The 23,773-nt window shown below is 38.3% G+C and overlaps 1 protein-coding gene and 1 pseudogene across 1 annotated transcript in view; one reads left to right on the top strand and one right to left on the bottom strand.

Annotated features, from left to right (window-relative positions):
- cacna1eb (calcium channel, voltage-dependent, R type, alpha 1E subunit b) overlaps positions 1-23,773 on the top strand; it is a 372,975-nt gene that overhangs the window by 230,368 nt on the left and 118,834 nt on the right. Inside the window, exons 14-16 of the mRNA XM_073871730.1 lie at positions 10,145-10,257; positions 10,356-10,487; positions 18,647-18,716. Coding sequence (XP_073727831.1) covers positions 10,145-10,257; positions 10,356-10,487; positions 18,647-18,716 — 315 coding nt within the window. The remainder of the gene's footprint in view (positions 1-10,144; positions 10,258-10,355; positions 10,488-18,646; positions 18,717-23,773) is intronic.
- On the bottom strand, positions 4,270-4,386 carry LOC129443515 (5S ribosomal RNA; annotated as a pseudogene).

Raw genomic sequence — 23,773 nt, 5'->3', positions numbered from 1 at the left:
AGAAAAAGCTCATCTCCACGTCAGCACCCGATGTGTGTAATCAACGGACGCGTGACGTCGACCAGCGTAGCGCAAGCCTAGGGTTCGGTTCGGTGGAAAAAAAATCTAGGATTCGGTGCATCCCTAGTTTCAACTCACTTCACAGTTTAAACACACACCTGCTGTTCTCAGTCCACAGTCTCACCTTGAAAAACGTACTGGTTTACAAGTGAACGCAGTTTGCTTATCAAGTTCGCAATACCACACAAGGAAAGTGTCTTTTTCAGGGCAACAAGCGAACGTTTACATTTTGTTGCAGCGCCATTGTGTTCCTCCTCTCTCTCTCGCAAGAGCTCTTTTTTCTGCAAGCTCTGATGTCAGATCAGTTCCAACTTTATTTAAACAAAATCCACATCTTGAACCAATGCATTGTTAAATTGTCCCTTATTGTTAATTTTACTGAATTTATATCTACTGTTAATTTTACTGAATTTATATCTGTGAGTCATTAAATTTGAACAGAGAAAATTAATTAAATTATAAATCTTAATGCAATTCAATAGTCAGTATTCATACATGTTATTTGAACACTCAAAAGAAAAGGAATAACAATAAACCAGGTTTTGGAATAGGAACACATTGAATAACACTATTCTCCACTGATATTTATCAGGATTTAATGACAGAGATTTCAGAGATTGACAGAGAGTTATGCTTATTATACTGCTTATTATTACCGAATTGAATAAAATGTTTACATTTGTTTAAGACATAAAGGTAAAAATTTAGTTCTTACAGCTGCCCTCCATGTGGTCAATCAAAACACCCTTCTTTGGCATTGAGGTACCGCCTTGCAATGGTTCAATTCTTATCTTAGAGATTAGTCCTTTTATGTTGAATTAGGTAAGTTCTCTTCATTTGTTGCTCCTATTACCAGTGGAGTGCCTCAGGGATCCATTTTGGGGCCACTTCTTTTATTCTGGATTCTGAAATTTGCTTTATGATTATTATTATTATTTTTATAAATTAATATAGTAGTTAAAAGTTTTTATCAGTTAAGAATTATTTCAAGACTGTTGCCATTTCTGGCAATTTAAGACCTAGAGAGGGTTGTCCATGCTTTCATTGCCGCTCGTCTTGATTATTATAATACATTATATTTTGGTCTACCTTTGGTCATCCATTACACTTTACAGAAGATACAAAATGCTGTTGCAAAGCTGTTGACCGGGGGAAAAAAATCGGATCATATTACACCAATTTTAACTTAAAAGGGCAATAAGTAGGATTTACCCCCATCTAGTGGTGGAATTGTATTTTGCATTCAAACGAACAGTGCTCTCTAGCGCCTCCCCTTTCCAAAGGCGTTTTGCAACTATGGTAGACGTTATGTAATCACTGATCTCTTTGTCCGTTGCAGCTGGTTCACGTGTTCTGAATGAAAATGCATTGTGGAAACGCGTTGGTAGGCAAGTGCTTTTTGTCCCTCTCTGCTATTATAGTTTATCAATACAGCGGAACGATATGGATGCCTCCTTGGACTTACCCATGCAATGTAAGTAAAGAGGAGAAATTCTAAGCTTACAAAAAAGTCAGATCAGTGGCAGAGTTCATTTGACACCAACGAGGACATATTTATGAATAAAGACATTGATTTTGATTAATAAAACACTTAAAATCCTACTTACAATCCCTTTAAGGGTGAAAGAGCTTTTTAAATTGCTGCTCCCCATCTTTGGAATCAACTGCCACTGGACATCCACCTTGAACCTTCTATTGTAACTTTTAAAACAATGTTGAAAAACCTACTTGTACTCCCATGCATTTTTAAATTAGTTTCTTTTAATATTTTTGTTTTAATGTTGTATTTTTCTGTGTTGCCTGTTTTTTGTTTTAGCTTTTGTTAAGCACTTTGGTCAGCGCTAGTGATGAGCGAGTCACTCCAAACTCGGATCATTTAACCCGATCCCTAAAATGACTCGAGAACCATGAGTCCTTAGTGACCATTAAGCCGAGTCAGTTAAGTCCTCTCGGATTTTGCTTTAAAAATGAGAAACTGGATCAAACACAAAGCTCTTCAAATGTTTACAACAGAATTACAACACATAACTCTACATAAGCTGCCATATGTTCTATAACTTGCAACAACGAGTTAATTTACATCACCAAATGTCGACTGGGGGTACCGAGTGAGCCAAAAGCTCACTCGTAATTTTCTGCAGCTCCGAGTCCGAGTACAAAGGGATGAGTGCGCGCGACAATGAGTTGGTCGGCGGCTCGGGATTCACACAGAGAGTGACTCAACTCATAGAGCTTGAATCCGACGAGCCTTGCTCGTGTTATTAACCCACTGACTCGTGTAGGCTAATCTGTTGCAATATTTGACTGGCACAATGTTTTGGGTAGAAGCTGCAAATGTTTAAACATTTTAAATACAAGGACTGTTGCAGCAGTGCTGCTATAAAGATCCGCCACCGACGGACGTACACGGCTCCTCCTGTTGACTGAGTCACTCAGAGTGACGTGAGTGGTTCACTCACAGGACCCGTGCAGGAGCGGGCGAGCGGCTCTGTCTGGGACTCACTCACAAGATCATGTTCTTGCGCGGATGAGTGACTGTGTGGCTGCGTTAACGGAAGCCTATCGTGGATCTTGTAAGTCAATCTGAAACAGAACACGTTCCTCTCACATCCCAATTCAGCAAAGCCTCACATCTTTTAAACGTGGTGTTGATATATTTGTCGTTATGAAATGAAACTAATAACACACACCGAACTTTTACAATTATGTTATTGATAATGTTACCACGGACATGCATGTTTTTTTACAAGTTCCTCAGGTCACATGAGCCCTTTTTTGCGAGCAGAGGAGTCGTAGACTCGTAGCTGCATGCGTGATCTGAGTTGCTTGGTTGCATTAGTATTAGCGATTGGAACTGGGAGATTTTGACCAAGTGATTCAAGTGACTCAAGTGACTCGCACAACCCGGATCATATTAGTGAGTGACTCAGAATAACCCGAATCCTTAAAAAGATCCGGGTTGACCATCACTAGTCAGCGCTGCTGTGATAAACATGCTATATAAATAAACTTTACTTACTTACTAAACTTTATTTACATATAGTAACCAATTATTTACTATGACACTAACAATAGCCCTATTCGGATGGGATTAGTTTTACAGGGGTAGATGGAGTAATGTAATTTTACCACAGGACGTCTGTAATATTAATGGTCAATTCGGACGGGATTAGAAATCTCAGTAAAACATTCAGAAGTGGGAGGGGTAACTCGTTTGCACAGCGCATCACCTCTCGTCTTCATTGGTTGTATTTAATCTTCTAATCTTCGTCAGATTGTCTGTTTAAGCCAGTTATATGGTGCAGATTGCACATGCTAAAGTTTTGATTACCGGTAGATGTCACGTGACAGACACAATTGTTCCGTTACTCATCACTATGACAACACCACAACGTTCGTCGTCAGGATTGCAGTGATGATGACAGTAAGCGGAGTGGCAATCGGGAGAGTTGGGACTTTTCCCGGAGGGCCGGTAGTGTTTTGAGGCCGCTGATAATAGCCGGGCTTTCAGTCTTTTGTCATGCATGCACTCCCACCACACATTGTATTTCTCACGCGAAAAAACGATTTATCATACCGGTATATTTAATATGCTGCAGCGCTCAAAATGTATCTGGCTGCACCGCTCTCTCTATCAAGCCCGTCTCCCCTGGAGTTCTAGCCGAGCCTGCCACGTGCCACTTATCAGCCGATCAAAAAAAAAAAAGAAAAGAAAGAGGCTACACAATAGCCAATAAGAAAATAGCACTGTTGTATCTGTGTAAGATTTAAAAAAAAAAAAAACCTTACATTTATATAGCGCTTTTCTCAGTACTCAAAGCGCTTTACATATGAACAGGGGAATCTCCATAACCACCACCAATGTGCAGCATCCACCTGGATGATGTGACAGCAGCCATATTGCACCAGACCGCTCACCACACACCAGCTTATTAGTGGAGAGGAGACCGAGTGATATAGCCAATTAGTATGAGGGGATGATTAGTAGGCCAATGGGCAAGTTTGGCCAGGATGCCGGGGCACACCCCTACTCTTTTTTGAAGGACATGCCTGGATTTTTAATGACCACAGAGAGTCAAGACCTCGGTTTAACATCTAATCCGAAGGACGGTGTTTTTTGACAGTATAGTGTCCCCATCACTATACTGGGGTGTTAGGACCCACACAGACCACAGGGTGAGCACCCCCTGCTGGTCTCACTAACACCACTACCAGCAGCAACCTGGTTTTCCCAGGTGGTCTCCCATCCAAGTACTGACCAGGCTCAGCCCTGCTTAGCTTCAGTGGGCAAGCTGTCTTGGGCTACAGGGTGATATGGCTGCTGGTAACGCAACAACCAATAAAAACGCTTATCCTCGTTTGCTTAATTTATGCTGCCAATAATTTAAGACTGATATCGTAATATTTGGTAACCTCCTGCTGTCATGCTTGAACAATTAAAATAAAAGCTTGTCTCTTATAGACGCCTGTCTCTTTTAGATGCCTGGTGTGACGATAGGTTTGGCAAAATAAAAGCCCGGGCTATTATTTGAAGTTTTACGGTATATTTACAGCTGGTCTATTCGCACTGGATTAGTATTACCTGAGGTCATTTCTCTGGACATTTTTACAGAAGGTAAAAGTCGCAGTAATCTTTACTGACATTGTCCGTAATGATTACTGACATGGAGCATTCGGACAGGACTAAAATCACTGAGAAGCTAAGATAAAAATTGTTTTACCCCTCCTCCTTATGTAAAACTAATCCCGTCCGAATAGTACTTAAGACACCTGTTTTGACATATTTGAGTATTTGTCTGGTTATGCCAAAAAGACGCTGAAGTGATAAAGATCACTTCAAAAATAAACACACAACGTTGGGTTTTGTTGTAAGAACAGTACAAAAAGAAAAAGAAAGCCCAATATGCTATAATAGTATATAAGCATAGACTTTTTTCAGTCCACAGAAACAATTACTATTCACACTTTTTCATCCTATGCTGAAATCATTATGTAGTATTTGCAGTATATTTGAATTATTAGATGGAGTGAAAACAGTGCATTAAAAACCTTTAAACTTTAAAGTCATCTGTTTCTGCTTCTGCCGTTTCATCGTTGACTGTGCTCTTATTCAGAGGTGGAAAGTAACGAATTACATTTACTCAAGTTACTGTAATTGAGTAGGTTTTTGGTGTATTTTTACTTTTTTGAGTAGTTTTTAAAATCTGTACTTTTATTTTTACTTAAGTATGTTTTATTTAAAGTATTGTACTTCGCTACATTTTAAATCATATCCGTTACTGAGTAAAAAAATATTTTAAAAAGCAAGGTGTTAAAGACGCGCAACGGATGTAAATGGGCGGGGCCCGGGGGAACGCGCAAAAAGAACCATGGAGCAGACGAGACAGGCGCGCGCTAATGCAGACCCGCCTCGGTTCAAATCTTATGAAAGAAACCTCTGGTCATATTTAAGCGACCACTTTCCACTGACGCGAAGCGAGTGTTTCATTTCTATGAAAGGTAGGATTCATGCTCTTAAGTACGAAATTGCACGACGTGTTTTTTAATACCATGCGCATTATCTTCCGAGGTCTAGCAGCTTCGCGTCAAGTCAAACACAACTTTAAAACGTCCTCGAGAATGCGTAGGTCATTAGACATTGCAGAGAGAGAGAGAGAGAGAGAGAGAGAGAGAGAGAGAGAGAAGAATAAATGTCATCAGGTACCCAGGTCAGGGAAGTAAGAAGATAATAAACGTGTCAAATGTATATAGACATGGCACTCATCTCATTATATGCTCATTTAAACTAGATATATAGTTTAATAAAATAATGTATGTTACCAATACATCAATTACAACCTTACTATAGTGATTATATTTACTAGCTGCTAGCCACCTTCAAAAGTGCATAACTCAAATGTAAAAATCATTAAACAATTCCATAAATGTTTCTTACTTTAAAAAAGCTGTTTATTTTATTAACTTTTTGTTATTGCACTTTAATTGTAAAGATGTTCCTACAATTAAAAACAACTAGTTTGAGATGTATATTCCCTTGTCGTTTTTGAACTATACTACACTAGTCAACAATTGAAGTGGATCAAAACCTTTTCTAAAAGTTGTCTTAAAATCAATACCCAATACCCGTTCTTGTCTTAGGACAACTTTGATAAACGTTTTTGATCCACTTCAAATGTTGACTAGTATAGAATCCTCCACCTCTTCCCGCTGTAAAAAAGTAACTTTTACTCTGAGTAAAGTTAAAATGACTTACTTTTTACTTTTACTTGAGTAGATTTTTAGACAAGTAACTTTACTTTTACTTAAGTAAAATATTATTAAAGTAACTTTACTTTTACTTGAGTACAATATTTTATTACTTTTTCCACCTCTGCTCTTATTAGAGCTTTAAATCTGTTATTTTTAGAGTGTGTACATGATGTGCACCTTAACGCAGGCAGAATGATTCTCTACTCTTTCGTGGTGATGGCAATGTGCAGTTAAAAAATCAAAACCAATGATTTTGAAGTCATGACATGACCCCTCGTCCCCAGTAAAAATGACACCCCTGCCCTCGTTTATTAGTACATCATAGATACAAATGTACCCATACCTGTACCCAAATGGTATATATTAGGACACTTTTAATGACTACCGTCCCAGTGACAGCTTTAGCACCTTTTATTCTGAGTCTAGGGCCCAAAATTTACTTAAGCCCAGGGGCCCCCACCCACCTAAGTCCTGCCCTGGTTGATACCCATAAAGCATTAAAATTCCCAGGTGGTGCTGATAACCAGGATCAACCTCTTTATCTTCCTCTCCCAAATTTCAGATTCCATTATATGTTCTGATGGTACTAAGGTTTCATCTTCATGTTGGGTGTCATTTTAAAGGTAATTGTGTGACCGGTAAAAAGGTCTATAAAGTGTATCAAAGTGTAGAACTTAAGGCACAATCTGCACTCCTGCTAGAGGTCTGTCCACCTGAGGAGATCTATATCACAGATGGTTAAAAATCCAATTTGGTGACCCTTCATGTCACAAGAACCTGACCAACCAAATCCTGATTTGGGACTTCAGGATTATTTGTCTCATCTGTATATACACTCCCCGGCTACTTTATTGGGTACTAGTACTAGTACCGGGTTTGCCCCCCTTTTGCCTGCAGAAGTGCCTTAATCCTTCGTGGCATTGATTCAACAAGGTACTGGAAACATTCCTCAGAGATTTTGGCCCATATTGACATGATAACATCACGCAATTGCTGCAGATTTGTTGGCTGCACATCCAGGGCACGAAGCTCCCGTTCCACCACTTCCCAAAGATGGTCCATTGGGTTGAGATGTGGGCTGAATCCGAAACCGCATACTGCCATACTATATAGTAGGCAAAAAGCAGTAAGCGAACGAATAGTATGTCCAAAACCTCAGTATATGTAAAAGGGTAGGCGAGAATTACCGGGATTTTGGACTATTTCTCGCGAGATTCAGAGGCACGTGTACTTAAGTATCGTCCGAAACCGCCTACTTACTGAAAATGTAGTAGGCCATGATGCCACGGGAAAGCAAAGCAATCGACCGGAGACCAGCCAATCGGATGATTTCGATACGTTACACAGGGCTGTTCCTCAGCACCCTGACTTCATGCACAGACCCAGGATATGCCACAAAGTGCTCAGCAGATTCTAGAATTATCACAGCTGTGTTGAGATGACAGTAAATATGTGATGGTTTGTTAGAAAAATACATTTAAATAAAGTTTTGTTTCATATGGGATTCACTTCTATACGTTTTCATTTATTGTGATTGTTTTATTTAGTCATTTTTTATTCATGTTTCCTGTTGTTTAAAGTAAATACAAGAGATTGCTTCACTAAAATGTTTATAATCTAGTTTGTATTCAAGCACAGCTGTCATCTGACAATAGATATTAAATTACAATCTGCTTGTTTTACTTATTTTTGTCCACTACAAAATTATGTAATATATCTGTAACACTGACAGAGACCATAGTAGAGTTGTGAAGTTACTGATGCAATCAGGTGTTAGTGCACCTGTCCCTCATACACATGCATATGTTTTCATGTTTGTTCAAGTTTATGCACCGCTGTAAGAACCAACAGGTGGATGACATCAAAGTACCATGAGAGCGATTACAGAAATCATACGGAGAACTCTGATTTCGAGTCGCTCTCGCGGTATTGTGATGTCAATCTCCTGTCGGTTCTTGTGGTTCCGCATGAACTCGAACAAGTCTACAACGTCATAGGTCGCATGATAACGTCCACATGGAGGATGCTGTCCATACTTAACGCGAACAAACGTACTGTCTTATCGCACGTTAAGTAGGTACTGATGGAAGGTCAGTACCTACACAGTAAGTATACGATTTTGGATTCAGCTCCGGTGACTGTGGGGGTCATTTGAGTACAGTGAACTCTTTGTCATGTTCAAGAAACCAGTCTGAGAAGATTTGCGCTTTATGACATGGCGTGTTATCCTGCTGGAAGTAGCCATCAGAGGATGGGTACACTGTGGTCATAAAGGCATGAACATGGTCAGAAACAATACACAATGCTCAATTGGTACTAATGGGTCCAAAGTGTGCCAAGAAAATATCCCCCACACCATTACACCACCACCACCAGCCTGAACCATTGATACAAGGCAAGATGGATCCATACTTTCATGTTGTTGATGCCAAGTTCTGACTCTACCATCTGAATGTTGCAGCTGAAATCAAGACTCATCAGACCAGGCAACATTTTTTCCAATCTTCTATTGTCTAATTTTGGTGAGCCTGTGTGAATTGTAGCCTTGGTTTCCTGTTCTTAGCTCTCAGGAGTGGTACTCGGTGTGGTCTTTTGCTGCAGTAGCCCATCTGCCTTAAGGTTCGACGTGTTGTGCGTTCAGAGATGCTCTTCTGTATATGACGGTTGTAACGAGAGGTCATTTGAGTTACTGTTGCCTTTCTGTCAGCTCGAAGCAGGCTGGCCATTCTTCTTTGAACTTTGGCATCAACAAGGCATTTGCGCTCACAGAACTGCCGCAGAAGATCAGCAGTTTCTAAAATACTCAGACCAGCCCGTCTGGCACCAACAACCATGCCACTTTCAAAGTCACCTAAATCACCTGTGTGTGTGTGTGTGTGTGTGTGTGTGTGTGTGTGTGTGTGTGTGTGTGTGTGTGTGTGTGTATTAAAACAGTATGGAAGCATTCTGTAATCAGAATCTTCCCACACGATTCTGTTTGTTCTACACTCATGGAAGTAGTTTGTAGAGTGTACAAGGTAAGACTTTGTAACCTTTGCAACTCTTGATCATTTTAAATAATTGGAATGAAATCATATTCTGTTTTGTATTCTTTAATTAGCTGAACCTGCCTGGCATAATAAATTGTTACATTTGACATATTCTAATGTGTCAGTAATTCTTAATATAACCATTATATGGATTCAGGAAAAAGACTGAAATTAGAGGTTAATGCTTACACTTAGGTTGAAATTGAGAATGCTTCAGTTAAAGTTACATTGGATAGTACCTTAGTTTAAGTTAGATTGGAGAATACCTCATTTTAAGTTAACCTGGAACTACCTCAACTTAGAATTAAATAGAGAAGCCTCAACTTAAAACTGGAATGGAGAAACCTTGTCTTAAAGCTAAATCAAGACAATTCTATCAAAAGTGCAGAGAGAAGACAGAACACACTGATACCTTCACCCATGCCATTGGATATCTTTATTGGCTCTTTAGAAGTGCATTTAAAGTGGGGTATTAACATGTTGAGTTGACTTTGTTGGACCCAAAACATGTTTGTGTATTTGGTCTATGCCCCCAATGAACTTACGAAGTCAGATACAGAGAGTGACAACAAAAAAGAATATTGCTTTATGAATGCTGTGGTTTTTGCAGTACCAACACAGCATAATGCAGTCCTCTGTAGGTTCATTCTGATTTGATTTACTTCATTTTTGTATACATAATTCATTGCTCTTCCTTCTTGATCATTCAGCTGGAATCACAAGATAAATCAGTCATTTATAATCATGTGACCCTGATACCTTCTGAAAACAATATGTGTGTAAGTAATGTCGTGTGCTTTCTGCAGGTGATTGTGGGTAGTATTTTTGAAGTTATCTGGGGATTCTTCAGGCCTGGAGTGTCTTTTGGTATCAGTGTGCTTAGGGCTTTACGGCTGCTGCGAATCTTTAAGATTACCAAGTGAGTGAAGATAAGATGTTCAGCAATAAGATATAAATAAAAAGTGACAATGTATATATAGTGTGTATGTATATAGTGACAATGTATATATTTTTCAGATATTGGTCATCCTTGCGAAACTTGGTGGTGTCCCTAATGAGCTCTATGAAGTCTATCATCAGTTTGCTCTTCCTCCTCTTCCTGTTCATTGTGGTCTTTGCTTTACTTGGCATGCAGCTGTTTGGTGGCAGGTAAGAAAGTAGCTACATCCTATCCAACAGATAGTGTCAAACACATCTGATGATTTGATCCTGCTTGCTCAAATCATGGACCAAAACTACGGGCCAAAATCTTTAAAGTTAACATTTGTTTCTCAATGGTGGACTCACCCTCTAACACCTGTAAGAAATGCTAACACACATTCCTAACCCATCCACATAAACTTGTCAGAGAGGCTTCTGCATGAACATAAACATGTCACGTAAATGTTCTGGGGTCATGTTCTGTTTCTCTTAGAATGATAGAAATTTGACCTTTTCAACCATCCCACCATGACCTTTAAAATGACATCAAATATAAAGATGAAACCTTGGTAGATTCACAACATAAATTGTATATTATATAGATTCAATAGACCTTCTGTGATATAGAATCTAGGAGAGGAAGATAAAGGGGTTGAGTCCTGGTTATCTAACCACCTGAGGATTTAATTGCTTTATGGGTACCCAATGTTGATCTCTTAAACACCTGTCTTACACTCTCGTAAAGGGGACCTAGGAAGCATCCTGTGTAAACAAAGACAGAAACAATGCCATAAAGGGTGTGCAGTAAGGAGCATGCCATAGTGAGGATGCACATGCAATTGCAACAAAAAAGTTATTGTTCAGCTCTTTAAATTGGGGGATTTAAATGCAGATTAACATTTAGGACGAGAATTGTCTGCAAACTGGACTAAAGCCGAGATCAGGGAGCTCCTCACTCTCTGCACTGAAACTGAGATCATTTACCAGCATAAAAGAAAAGCATGTCACATGCTCATTTGACCTATAATAAACAAAAATGCATGTGCGTGGTTTCTCCAAAGATAAATTATGGAAAATAATTGAACTTCAGATGTTGCAGGAAAACCTACCAATTGCAGGACTTTAAATATGTCATGTCTTCATTAGATCTTTATGGCATCTGTGTGAATGCACACACAGATTATCGAAAATCATTGGCAGAGTGAAAGAACCAAAAATCAAACGATCCAGGACAAATCCAGGAAGCATTTTTTGTGTATTTTCCATAATGTTTATCATTTAAAAAATCCTGTAAAATGACTAAAGAGACTGAAGGGTTGTTGTACTGCACTTAGCATCAGCTGGCCAGGGTAAAAAAAACCCTGAGGGCTGTTATCGCTCAGTCTTGATGCCAGTATGTTCCAGTCTGTAGGAGCGCCCTTTGCGGTCAATTGTTTTACACCACAATTGTCAGTGATTTCCAGATGAACCCAAGTGCAGACATGGGTAGAAACACAATGTTCACTTTATTAAACACAACGAGAAAACAGCAAAACAAAAACCCACAATGGGGCACACAACATGAAACAAGACTTAAATACAAAATACTAACTGGACTAGACTAAACTTGACATTTAACAGACACTAAACTAGACTAAACTAAACTAAACTAAACTAGGGATAAATTGGTCACAATACTCACAGGTAGAAAGACAAACGCACAAGTGAAGAATATCAAACACCAGGACATTAAATAGGAGAACTAATGAGGGGAACAGGGGAAAATAATAAGTCAGGGAGCGGGTAAAAAGTGACGAGACACAAGAAATACATGGTCTAATAAGAACAATACTAAGACCACGCATCTCCCACACAAAACATTGTACTGTCAAAATCCTGCTTAAACAGACTAGAATAAAAACAAGACATGATACACGCAGGATCCTGACAGTACCCCCCCCCCCTCAAGGGACGCAACCTGGCTGCCATCAAGGGGAGACACAAGACAAGGTAGACTAAACACTAGACAAAAACCAATAGGACATTAAAAAATTAACAAAGGCAAATTAGCAATGATAACAAAAGGATTAGGGTGAGTCAACAAAAACAATAAACAAGGGAGGGGGTGGCAGAATGAAACAGTTCATAGGGAGTGGTCCAGGTTGGGTAGAATTTTGTGGGATTTGAGTCCCAGATTTTCTGGGTGTAGCTTTGGAAGGAGTCCGGGTGGGTTTAGTGGGGGCCTTGGGAGAGGCAGGTCCAAAAGGTGCAAACTGTGGCAGGGATAACAGGGGGCACAAAAGGGGAAAAGGCAGGGTTCCAGGGCATGAAAGTGGACAAGGCAGGGTTCCAGGGCATGAAAGGGGCAGACAAAGGAGACTGTGGAGTTGATCTGCTGATATTGAGTGGAATCTATGCAACCCTCAACTTTAACCAGATTTCCAGTACCGACACTGGCCACACAGCCCCACAGCATGATGGAACCTCCACCAAATTTTACTGTGGTAGCAAGTGTTTTTTCTTGGAACGCTTTGTTCTTTTGCTGCCACACCCCTTGTTATAGCCAAATAACTCAATATTTGTTTTTATCAGTCCACAGCACCTTATTCCAAAATGAAGCTGGCTTGTCCAAATGTGCTTTGCATATCTCAAGCAACTTCGTTTGTGGTGTGTGTGCGGAAAATGCTTCTTTTGCAACAAAGTGCAAAGTGTGCTGAATTGTTGAACGATGCACAGTGACACCATATGCATAAAGTTGATGATGTAGGTCTTTGGAGGTGGTCTGTGGGCGGTTTTTGACTGTATTTTAGGCTTACAACAGATGCATTCCTCACAGGCTGGGGAGCAGTTATGGAAGGCCATGTGGGTCATAAGTTATTTAAGTCTATCAGCTTAGTTGGCACATAGATTGCCTAGTGATGTTGGCGGTCTTTTTAGCTCTGAAACACCTTTTTAGCAGGGGGTCTGTGCTCGTGCCTACTGTACAAGTTGGAATTTGCACCTTGGGTCGTTAAGATTTTTTTGTCCCAGAGGCCTGGTTATGGGCTTAAGGTATTAATTAATGTGCTATTAATGATGGGCTTTCTGTCATTCCCCATTTAGGGATCAGAATCAGAAAAGCTTAATTTGTTGTGCCCAGTGAATGCTTATGCTCACAAATCTTTTTCGTGGAAATTTGAGCAACTTTTGGTATGCTTTGGTTTGCCCAAGAAAGGCCTTCTGGTGACCACTCAAACTCTAAGTAAGTGAATAGTTGAAGCTATTTCTCTATCTTATGAGACCTTTGGACGGCCTTCCCAAATTGCCATCAAAGCTCATTTTACTCGAGGTATGGCAGCCTCTAGGGCTTGTGGCTATGGGCTTCAGTTCAGGATGTCTGTAATGAGGCAGGATAATCCTCTCTGCTCATGTTCATTAGGTTTTATGAATTAGATATGGGCGCTACCTGGGGCCAGGTGCTTATGTTTTAACTATGCGCGATGGTTACAAACACACACCACAGGCATTTGTTAGCATGGTGCTTTGGTAGATCATTCTCATAGCCTAGCTTCAGCAATGCAGTACGAGTTCCCTCAATGAAACCTCTCAGGTTACACATGGTTCCCTGAGAAGAGAACCACACGCTGCATCTTCCTGCCATACTTTCTGCATCCCTGTCATGCCTTGCTTCAGCACATTTAAGCTGAAGCCAGCTTGCCAGATGCTCTTTTGTAGCTTTCTGGTTCCTGCGTAACCTGCCTATGATGTGTCACCTGACCATTGGACTGATTTCACATAAGTGCTTCAGATGTTTTCACAGAAACGGTGTTCCCATAGTGTAGCTTTGTCAATGTAGCATCTCATTCTCTTCTTAGGGAACCATGGTTACATGTATTACCTGAGACGTTTTTTACTAAGGCTGTCAATCACTAAATATTTTTGTGATTAATCACATGCTTATCATGGAAATATTTTTTTGTTAACCTTTATTGTCATCATTTACTATATGCCCCAATGCAAACCATTAGACTTAACAAATTTAGTACATTTTTACATTTAAAGGTAAAAAAGTGGTGCATTTTGTGAGTATAAATAAGTGACATAGGAGTAATTATATGTTCTTGTAAACAATTTTGTGCTCTAATAGTAAAATCTTTGGTTGCATTTATGAATAGTTATAATAGGGCACACAAGCCACATACACAACATATGATCAATTAAAGTTACGATGGGTCAAAACATGTTTAATGTTTATAAAATAATTAATGGAGGTATTTAATACAAATTTATTATTGAAAACTGAACAGCAAAGCAACCTTTGCACCCTGAATTGAATTGGACACTGTAACATTAAATACCTAATTGAAATGATGCTTTACCTTAAAAATTCCTTGGTGTCTTGAAAAGCAGTCAAGGGGTATGTTTGTCTTTTGCATAGTTTTTTGGGGAAAGCATCTGTCACAGACAGATAAATCACAGATAGAGCACACATACACCTTGAGGTGTGACAGAGCTCCTTGAGAGCAGAGTACTCCATATTCTTTCGAAACGCCCTCGGCTAACTCCGCCACACGCCAGTCAGTCCGCGCAATACTGAAAACACACCTCCCTGTAGTGGTCTGACTGAATGTGATTAATTATTTAAAGGGGGGGGGGGTTCAATGGTATTTCATGCATTCTGACTTATTAACACTGTTTAAGAGTTGTTTTCTCATGCTAAACGTAGGCAAAGTGTAAAAAAAGCAGTTGGGCTTGTTACAGAGTATTTCTATGTCGAATGCACTTCGTCAGGGTTCATACAAGTTTCGGAAAATTGTTTTAATTACGGGTCCAGCTGACGTTTCAGGGGTTTCTAAACGTATCACTTCTTTTTATGGGCACTTCCCCCGGAAAACCCCGCGCACCCGTCAATCAGCGGGAGACGCTAGAACTTACAAACATTACACTACGAGACAGCTTTGTTTAATTTCAAAACTCAACAATGGCACGAAAGAAGAAGTGTGTTTATGGATGTAAGAAGAAATAAGTCAGCCTTTAGGAAACAATGGATATAGTTTGTTTATCCGGGGTAGCAGCAAAGTTTTGCATCTTTCTTTTATAAATCTGATTAAACTAAAGACTCTTCTAAGATATAAAGGATGTAATACTACTCTATAGGTACTCCAGATTAACATCAGAAATGCAGAAACAGCGTGTTTTATGTGACTTTTAATGCTTTTTTAAATATAAAATAAATTTATTTTATGTGTTAATAAGTAATGAATTAATCGCATGCATTAACGTGTTTTTGCTGACAAGCCAGTTTTTACTTAAGTTAAAATGCCCATATTATGAAAAACTTACTTTTTCTGGGTTTTGGGGTGTTCATTTGTGTCTCTGATTGTTAGAAAAAAAAACTTGGAAAAAAATACATCCATGCTGTTTTGAGTGAGATACACGTTTCTGAATGTCCTCTGCATTGAGTCTCAGATTGCACGAGTTTAAACTCAGCGCCGTTGTGACGTAACTAGCCGTTTCGTCACATTCCGTTTGAATTTTACCGCCCACCACCCCACTCGCAGGTCTCCACCCACCAGGTAGCTAGAGAGCACAGAGCAGTCACTTCGCTGATACCCTCTATGCTGTTATCATTTCTCACGGAAATAACAGCGCTATTTTGATATTATGGATTATAGTCCCGCCTACTTTTAAAAACAAAGTTTTAACGCGTGTTTATTGGAACCCGGAGTAATCTTATATACAGTGTATTGTAAGCGATAAGACGTTCATGCGAAATCTGATGTAAACAACAGACTATGTATCTATATTTCACAGATTATACACATTTGTGGACAAAAATTGTCATTTTGGATTTTGGATTTTTTTTTGACTTTCATGGATTATTCACACATCTGAAACAGAGTTCGATTCGCAATCGATATATCAAAACAAAAGGTAAGAAGTCAAAGTTATATTTTGCATGTTGTCATCTTCAGTCACAAACTACATTTATGATGCTAGAGAGCATCTGTATCTCAAAACAGAGACTATACGTTGATGCTAATCCTGTAAATTATACCTTTTAAATATATAGTAATGGGAATAATATTGTTTAGACAGTAGGCTATATAGATATTTTTTTGCAGGCTAGATAGTTTGCAGCGTGGTTTCGAAAGTTAAAAAAAAAATTTAACGGCTTTATTTTACAATTCTACATGAACTCATTAATAGTGGTTTGCCAAACTAAAAGTGTTTTGCCAAACTAACCGAGACCGGGCCTTACCGACCCGGCTTTTCTGACGAAGCTAACGTACCCCCGAGTCTCTATCACTTTCCCAAGATACGGTCGGGACCTCCCGCTAGCTTCTAGCAATTAGCACGTGGTTCACAAGCAGTATACATCCCCCGCTGGGTCTAAATTTCTGTCATTTGCTAAAATAATGCGTTTGAAAATGTTTTATAACGGGAATTTGTTAGCATTGTCCAGGGAAAACGAGTGTATTGTTGAGACTGCTACATCACAATTTACTCTGGAATCATTGTGTGTCATTTTTTTAAATCAAGTAACGCAATTACAATTACGCAATTACAAATTCGTTACTCGCGTTACTCTATTTTGTAAAAAATAGACAAGACATATCTGACGTCGCAGGACCGTGGTTGGCGGCGCAATGATTCATTACACTTCATCATAGCTGACAGTGCATATAGAATGAACATGAAAAATCTAAACGGGACAACATACCTTTGTTTAAAAATTGTGCGCAAGTCATAATCCATCCGGACTCATGTTTGTAAATTATCTTCGCCAAGCAATCCCGGCATGACATTAACTTGCATTTGTAGTCCACAAAAGTAATAAATCTAAGAAATGTTCATATATTCTTAGATGCTTACATCTGCCTTCATGGAAGAGAACGTCCGCGATTGTTGTTTCCACAAAAATATTCACACTGCGCTGTACATCCGTGTTAAAACTCCATAGTATCTGTGAGCTCGCTTTTAGTTTTAGTTTCAGTCTCTCCGTATCCAAAAAAACAATCCACTCGCTCTGTGTCCGTCCGACAAAACAATCCACGTAGCCTACTCCGTTTTTTGATTAAATATCTTCCTTTAATCCTGTGTATCATTTAAATCCAACAGAAAATATATACAAACAGTATATGACCAAAGAGCACAGTCCCTGCCGCGAGCTTCACAAGCTGTGTTCCAATTCAAGGGCTGCACCCTACTAAGCATGCGATAAAAGGTGAGCACTCTGCCTTTCAAGACGCTCAGAAGTTCGCGAATAGAACTGAAATGAGACGGTCTAACCTTCGGAGGACCCATAATTTGCCTCATCTGCTGAACGCGCATCGCGCCTGTCAGCAGGACACAGTGGAGACGTTTCTAACTTATTAAAATAAATATGAAATCAGAAAAATTATAATTTATTTTAGAAAATATGACATGTTGACACAATTGTCTCCAAATTTTTAAAGAGACACTACACAAATTTAACACATTATATATTTTTGTAAACATGCAGAATATTTGTCTAAATGATCTAAATGATATACATAAATAAAGTAAGTTTACATAATAAGATAATTTCTAACAAAAATATTCAAAGGTTGAATCTAAAGCAAAATAGGCTCCTACAGTATGTGATATATTAGAGTCTTACGTGTAAAATAGCCCATCCATATTATTTTATTGTTTGACTGTTCAGTACTGTTCATATTTACATTTAAAAAGCAGAAATAAAAGTAACTTAAAAGTTACTTTTCTTAGTAACTAATTACTTTTGATATACAGTAACTGGTAGAGTAATTCAGTTACTTTTAAAAGAAGTAACTAGTAACTGTAACTAATTTTCAGTAACTTGCCCAACACTGGTCATGAGTTTCTTCTCCTGGAGTGTACTTATTAGTGATACTTTTTACTTGATTTGTCTGTTGGCAACATAAACCGTTAATAATAATATATAAAAATAACACAGTATGGTCTGTACTGCTCACGATACAGACGCACACGCACGGGCACATGGCGTTAGTAGTGGGGCGTGATCAAAGGAGCAGCAGCTCATAAATATGTAATGACCACCTCAAAATGGCACAATCTGAAATGCACTGAAACAGAGGCTACTAGAGATGGGTAACAATCTTTTCCTACAAGCTATTTCGAAACTCATACACCTATTTAACTTGTGGAAAAGCAGTCATAATATGGGCACTTTAAATTGTGGGATTACTATATTTCTATATCCGTCTAGCCATATGTCTTCCTTATTTAAAGATATAATCCCTGTACATTTTGTTCTGAAAAGCATATAAATGTTAAAACCTAAAGATAATGCAAAAAAACCTCACAATTTATTAAAAGAAATGTACTGGAAAGTGCATTTTTGCAGTGCAGATGGTCAAATGGAGTTTTAACTAAAGCAAATGTTACTGTTTCTTTTTCCACAGGTTCATCTTTGAAGACTACACTCCTACTAATTTTGATACATTTCCAGCCTCCATCATGACTGTCTTTCAGGTGTGAATATCTAGATTTCTTGAATCACTGAATTATTAGCATTTCTTTAATACACTGGTAACTGGTCTTAAACACTTTTGGAACAAATCAACAAAAACATCTCTTTAAATAAATAAAAGGCAGTACTTTTAGCTACTAGTAAGAATGCCTTAATTTTGGATAAATTTATGGATTAAATACACTACCGGTTAAATGGTTTTGAAACACTCACTTGTTCTTTAATAATAATAAGCTCATACAAACTATAGAATACAAACTGTGGGGATAATGTTGTTATTTAAACATCCAGAATAAATCAAAGCTCTGTTATATTTTATCATCTGAAGAGCCGACACCCTTTGCCTAGAAATTGCAAACCGTACTTGTGTCATTTTATCAAGAATCTTCTTAAAGTTTCACCTTAGGATAAATGGAGTTCACATTTCATCTGAGCTCTTATTGGCTGCTTTTTCTTTCATATTCAGTCTAAGTCATCTATTTTTAAAATTATTTAAAATTTTATTTGACCTAATAAGGAACACTGTGCCGTACATGGCACACCCCCTCCCTTGCACGTGAGGCTGCATAAACGTTATTGTAACTTTCAAGCACTAAATCTTCAAAATATACGGCCATGCGGCACATCGTTTGAAAGCTTGGACTTTCGGGATTCCATTAAGCGCACACACAAAGCATCATATGATTTATAGCAGTCATAAAACTGTAATCTAGTTGTTAGTTACTTGAACCGGGCGGTGCCGATTTAGGTTATTTACTTACCTTCAAAATCTTCCCTTTATCCGCTTCGGTGAAATTGTCCAAAACAAATTGTTCATAAATCCCCAAAAGTCCAAGGAAATGGAATATCCAAGCCTTTAAATCCAAAACGATTTGTTCATCTCACAATCTTGACGTTTCTGATCGAATTATGATATAAATAGTGTATACAATTAGTTCACTAATGGACATTCGTTCGAATCTCACTTTTCATTCACGATTTATAATGAATATATTCGAATGTCATGTTTATTGTGCAACGCCTGAGGAACAAATACGCCCCCTTGTGGAATTTCAGTCATTCCATAAGAGGCTACAAATAGTTTTTTAATAACAGAAATTAGTCTGTTTGGCAACAGGTATATTTTTGTCTATGAAAGTAATTTTAAGCAATATTATTGCAAATAATACAATTTTTTTTGGAGCCGCTGGTGTAGTGGGCAGTGCTTTGACACATAGCGCAGATGCGGGGTTCTTTGCTAGTCTTGTTCTCTGCTCTCCACCTCTACTTTCCTGCTCTCTTACAATTCAATCAAGTATAGGCAAAAATGCCTAAATTTTTTTAATAATGACTAATGTTTTAATAATTTGTGGAAATCTTCAGGGCATAAATGAAGAGTTTCGTTGCAAAACGAGATAAATAATTTTTTTTAACATTTTTGTCAAAACATGTTTATTATTATGATATCATGTTATTATTTTGTTTTATGGTGCTACTTAGCTGTATTTTTAAGTTATAAAGGTTTAAATCAAAACAAACCAACTGCCGTTGCATTGATATTAATTGGAATGCACAAAAAACCAAAATGCACAATGCAACCAAAAAAGGAGATTTTTGAACAATTAAAAAAGCTGATTTATCCCGTTTTGCAACGAAAATCTTCAAATGCAAATTATAATGAAACACATCAGAGTCTTAATAACGTAAAAATGAGCCCGTTCTGCACTGTGGAAAATGTCTCATGACTATAAGCATCTCGTTCACTATCACTATATATATATATATATATATTAGGGCTGTAACGATATTACAAACCGAACTGACCGATCACGATACACCACCGACGATACGAATCGCGAAACTCCCGTGTCGTGCCGCGGTACTCTCACGCCTCCTGCTGCCCATTGTTGAGGTTAATGTCACTTATCTCTGACTAACTTATCTATTAATTAAAAAAAATATATATTTGCATACATTTGATTAAATTGTTTTAGTAACGACTAATAAGAGCTTTTTAAATGCTGTTCTAAATATTATATTCCAAAGTTACTGTTTTCCAAGTGCATGTCATGTCACGTGACTTTGGAGTGAGCGCAGGTCGCAGGATGGCTGCTCCGCCTGAGATTGCAGATCCACCGGACAGATTTAAGTCTCTTGTGTGGGAACATTTTGGTTTTCCAGTGGAGTACAGGAATGGAATTCGTGTCATAGACAAAGCACACACAATCTGTCGTAACTGTGTGTGTGTGTGTGTGTGCTTGCATTCGCGTGCTTGCCTTGTGTGCCTGCATGTCAGATCGGGTTAACCGAAGTGTAATGGAAGAGCGCAAGATCATTCTCCAGAACAAAACTAAAAATGTAACAAGACGTCGTCTGTCTGAGGTAAAAACATGGGGTTTACACGTTTGTTGCTATTTTAATCGCAACAGTGATTTGATTTGTTTACATTTGCCTGTTCAGCACAAAGTTTGCGTGTTTAATCATTAATTCGTCTGTTTCATGATGTTAAACATGTAAAGTGATGCATGGTCTCTGTTCATCTGTTCTTTTCTTCACAAATAATTAAACACATTTTAACTTGTATGCTCGTTTTGTAAGTTCATGATTAAAAATGAACATGTAAACAAAAACAATTACAACCTGAATTCCGGAAAAGTTGGGACGTTTTTTAAATTTAAATAAAATGAAAACTAAAGGAATTTCAAATCACATGAGCCAATATTCCACTCACAATAGAACATAGACAACATAGCAAATGTTTAAACTGAGAAACTCCACACCTTTATCCACTTAATCAGCTCATTTAAAATGTAATGTCTGCTACAGGTCTCAAAAAAGTTGGCAAATGGCTAAAAAAGCAAGCAGTTTTGAAAAGATTCAGCTGGGAGAACATCAAGTTAATTGATATTAAGTCTGTAACATGATTAGCTATAAAAGGTATGTCTTAGAAAAGCAGAATCTCTCAGAAGTAAAGATGGGCAGAGGCTCTCCAATCTGTGAAACACTGCATAAAATGATTGTGGAATACTTTAAAAACAATGTTCCTCAACGTCAAATTGCAAAATCTCATCATCTACTGTGCATAACATCATCAAAAGATTCAGAGAAACTGGAGAAATCGCTGTGCGTAAGGGACAAGGCCGGAGACCTTTATTGGATGCCCGTGGTTTTCGGGCCCTCAGACGACATTGCATCACTCATCGGCATGATTGTATCAATGACATTACTAAATGGGCCCAGGAATACTTCCAGAAACCACTGTCGATAAACAATCCACCGTGCCATCAGCAGATGCCAACTAAAGCTCTATCATGCAAAAAGGAAGCCATATGTGAACATGGTCCAGAAGAAAATTGACTATTTCAAAGTGGAATAGTGTTCTTTGGTCAGACGAGTCCAAATTTGACATTCTTGTTGGAAATCACGGACGCCGTGTCCTCCGGGCTAAAGAGGAGGGAGACCTTCCAGCATGTTATCAGCGTTCAGTTCAAAAGCCAGCATCTCTGATGGTATGGGGGTGCATAAGTGCATACAGTATGGGCAGCTTGCATGTTTTGGAAGGCTCTGTAAATGCTGAGAAGTGTGTATATAAAGGTTTTAAAGCATCATATGCTTCCCTGAAATAGACGTCATTTGGAGGGAAGGCCTTGTATATTTCAGCAGGACAATGCAAAACCACATACTGCAGCTATTACAACAGGATGGCTTCGTCGTAGAAGAGTCCGGGTGCTGAACTGGCCTGCCTGCTTTCACCTATAGAGAACATTTGGCTCATCATTAAACGAAAAATACATCAAAGACGACTACAAACTCTTCAGCAGCTGGAAATCTATGTAAGGCAAGAATGGGACCAAATTCCAACACCAAAACTCCAGCAACTCATAGCCTCAATGCCCAGACGTCTTCAAACTGTTTTGAAAAGAAAAGGAGATGCTACAACATGGTAAACATGCCCTGTCCCAACTATTTTGAGACCTGTAGCAGAAATCAAATTTGAAATTAGCTCATTTTGTGCATACATGTAAAATTTCTCAGTTTAAACATTTGCTATGTTATCTATGTTCTATTGTAAATAAAATATTGGCTCATGTGATTTGAAAGTCTTTTAGTTATCATTTTGTTGGAGTTTAAAAAACGTCCCAACTTTTCTGGAATTCGGGTTGTATTATCATTAAAGCATGAAATGACGGATAATAAGTGATGGCGGAATTTTCAAAAGTGAAAAAGTCTAACGTGACCTCTGTGTGTGTGTGTGTGTGTGTGTGTGTGTGTGTGTGTGTGTGTGTGTGTGATGATTACCTTGATTAGTTCATTACTGATAAAAAACCCACAATATACTCAGATTTACAGATTCATATATTTATTTCATGCATTAGTTGACTTCAACAGTAACATTTTCAGCATTTTAGCTAAGGAATGATATTTATCGCCTGATAAACCGCTATTTACAGTCCTGTATTACTACAGTTAAAGTTTGATTTGAAGTTTGTTTGATTTTAAGCTATTTTTGTTGTTATTATCAAATTAAGTTAATCTATTGTTCCTTAGCATTGCTGGTAAAATGACAGGAACCCTACTCCCACAGCGAACCGAACCGAATCGGACCGAACCGTGGCTCTAAAACCGTAAACCGATCCGAACCATGCAATTGATGTATCGTTACACCCCTAATATATATATGACATCTGAAGCGCGAGTCGGATATATAGACATCTACACAAAATTACGGTTTTAAAAATATCCTTTTTGATAAGAATTCACGCAGGTAGGATCTATAATCTGTTATGTCTTAAGTAAATGTTTGCTTAACTGTTGGGTAAAAATATGTGATGTGTAACATGATCACATAGATATTAAGTATTGATGTGGTAATTTAATGTATGGATGTGGTAATTATGTGGTAATTTTTGTGGTAATTTGACTCTTTCAACTTCAAACAGGTGTTGTTCTGTCATATTTTGTTATATTTCAACAAATCATGCATTGTTCTATGTTTTAATAGTGAATGTCAACATATGAACAACTATTCTTTTTTAATTTGCTAATTCCGACTCAACTTGCCAGCACAGGTCACAAATGA

The sequence above is a fragment of the Misgurnus anguillicaudatus genome, chromosome 2 (genome assembly GCF_027580225.2).
Source record: "Misgurnus anguillicaudatus chromosome 2, ASM2758022v2, whole genome shotgun sequence".
Taxonomy (NCBI): domain Eukaryota; kingdom Metazoa; phylum Chordata; class Actinopteri; order Cypriniformes; family Cobitidae; genus Misgurnus; species Misgurnus anguillicaudatus.
The sequence above is the reverse complement of the archived record's forward strand: the minus strand, read 5'-3'. Positions and strand labels throughout refer to the sequence as shown.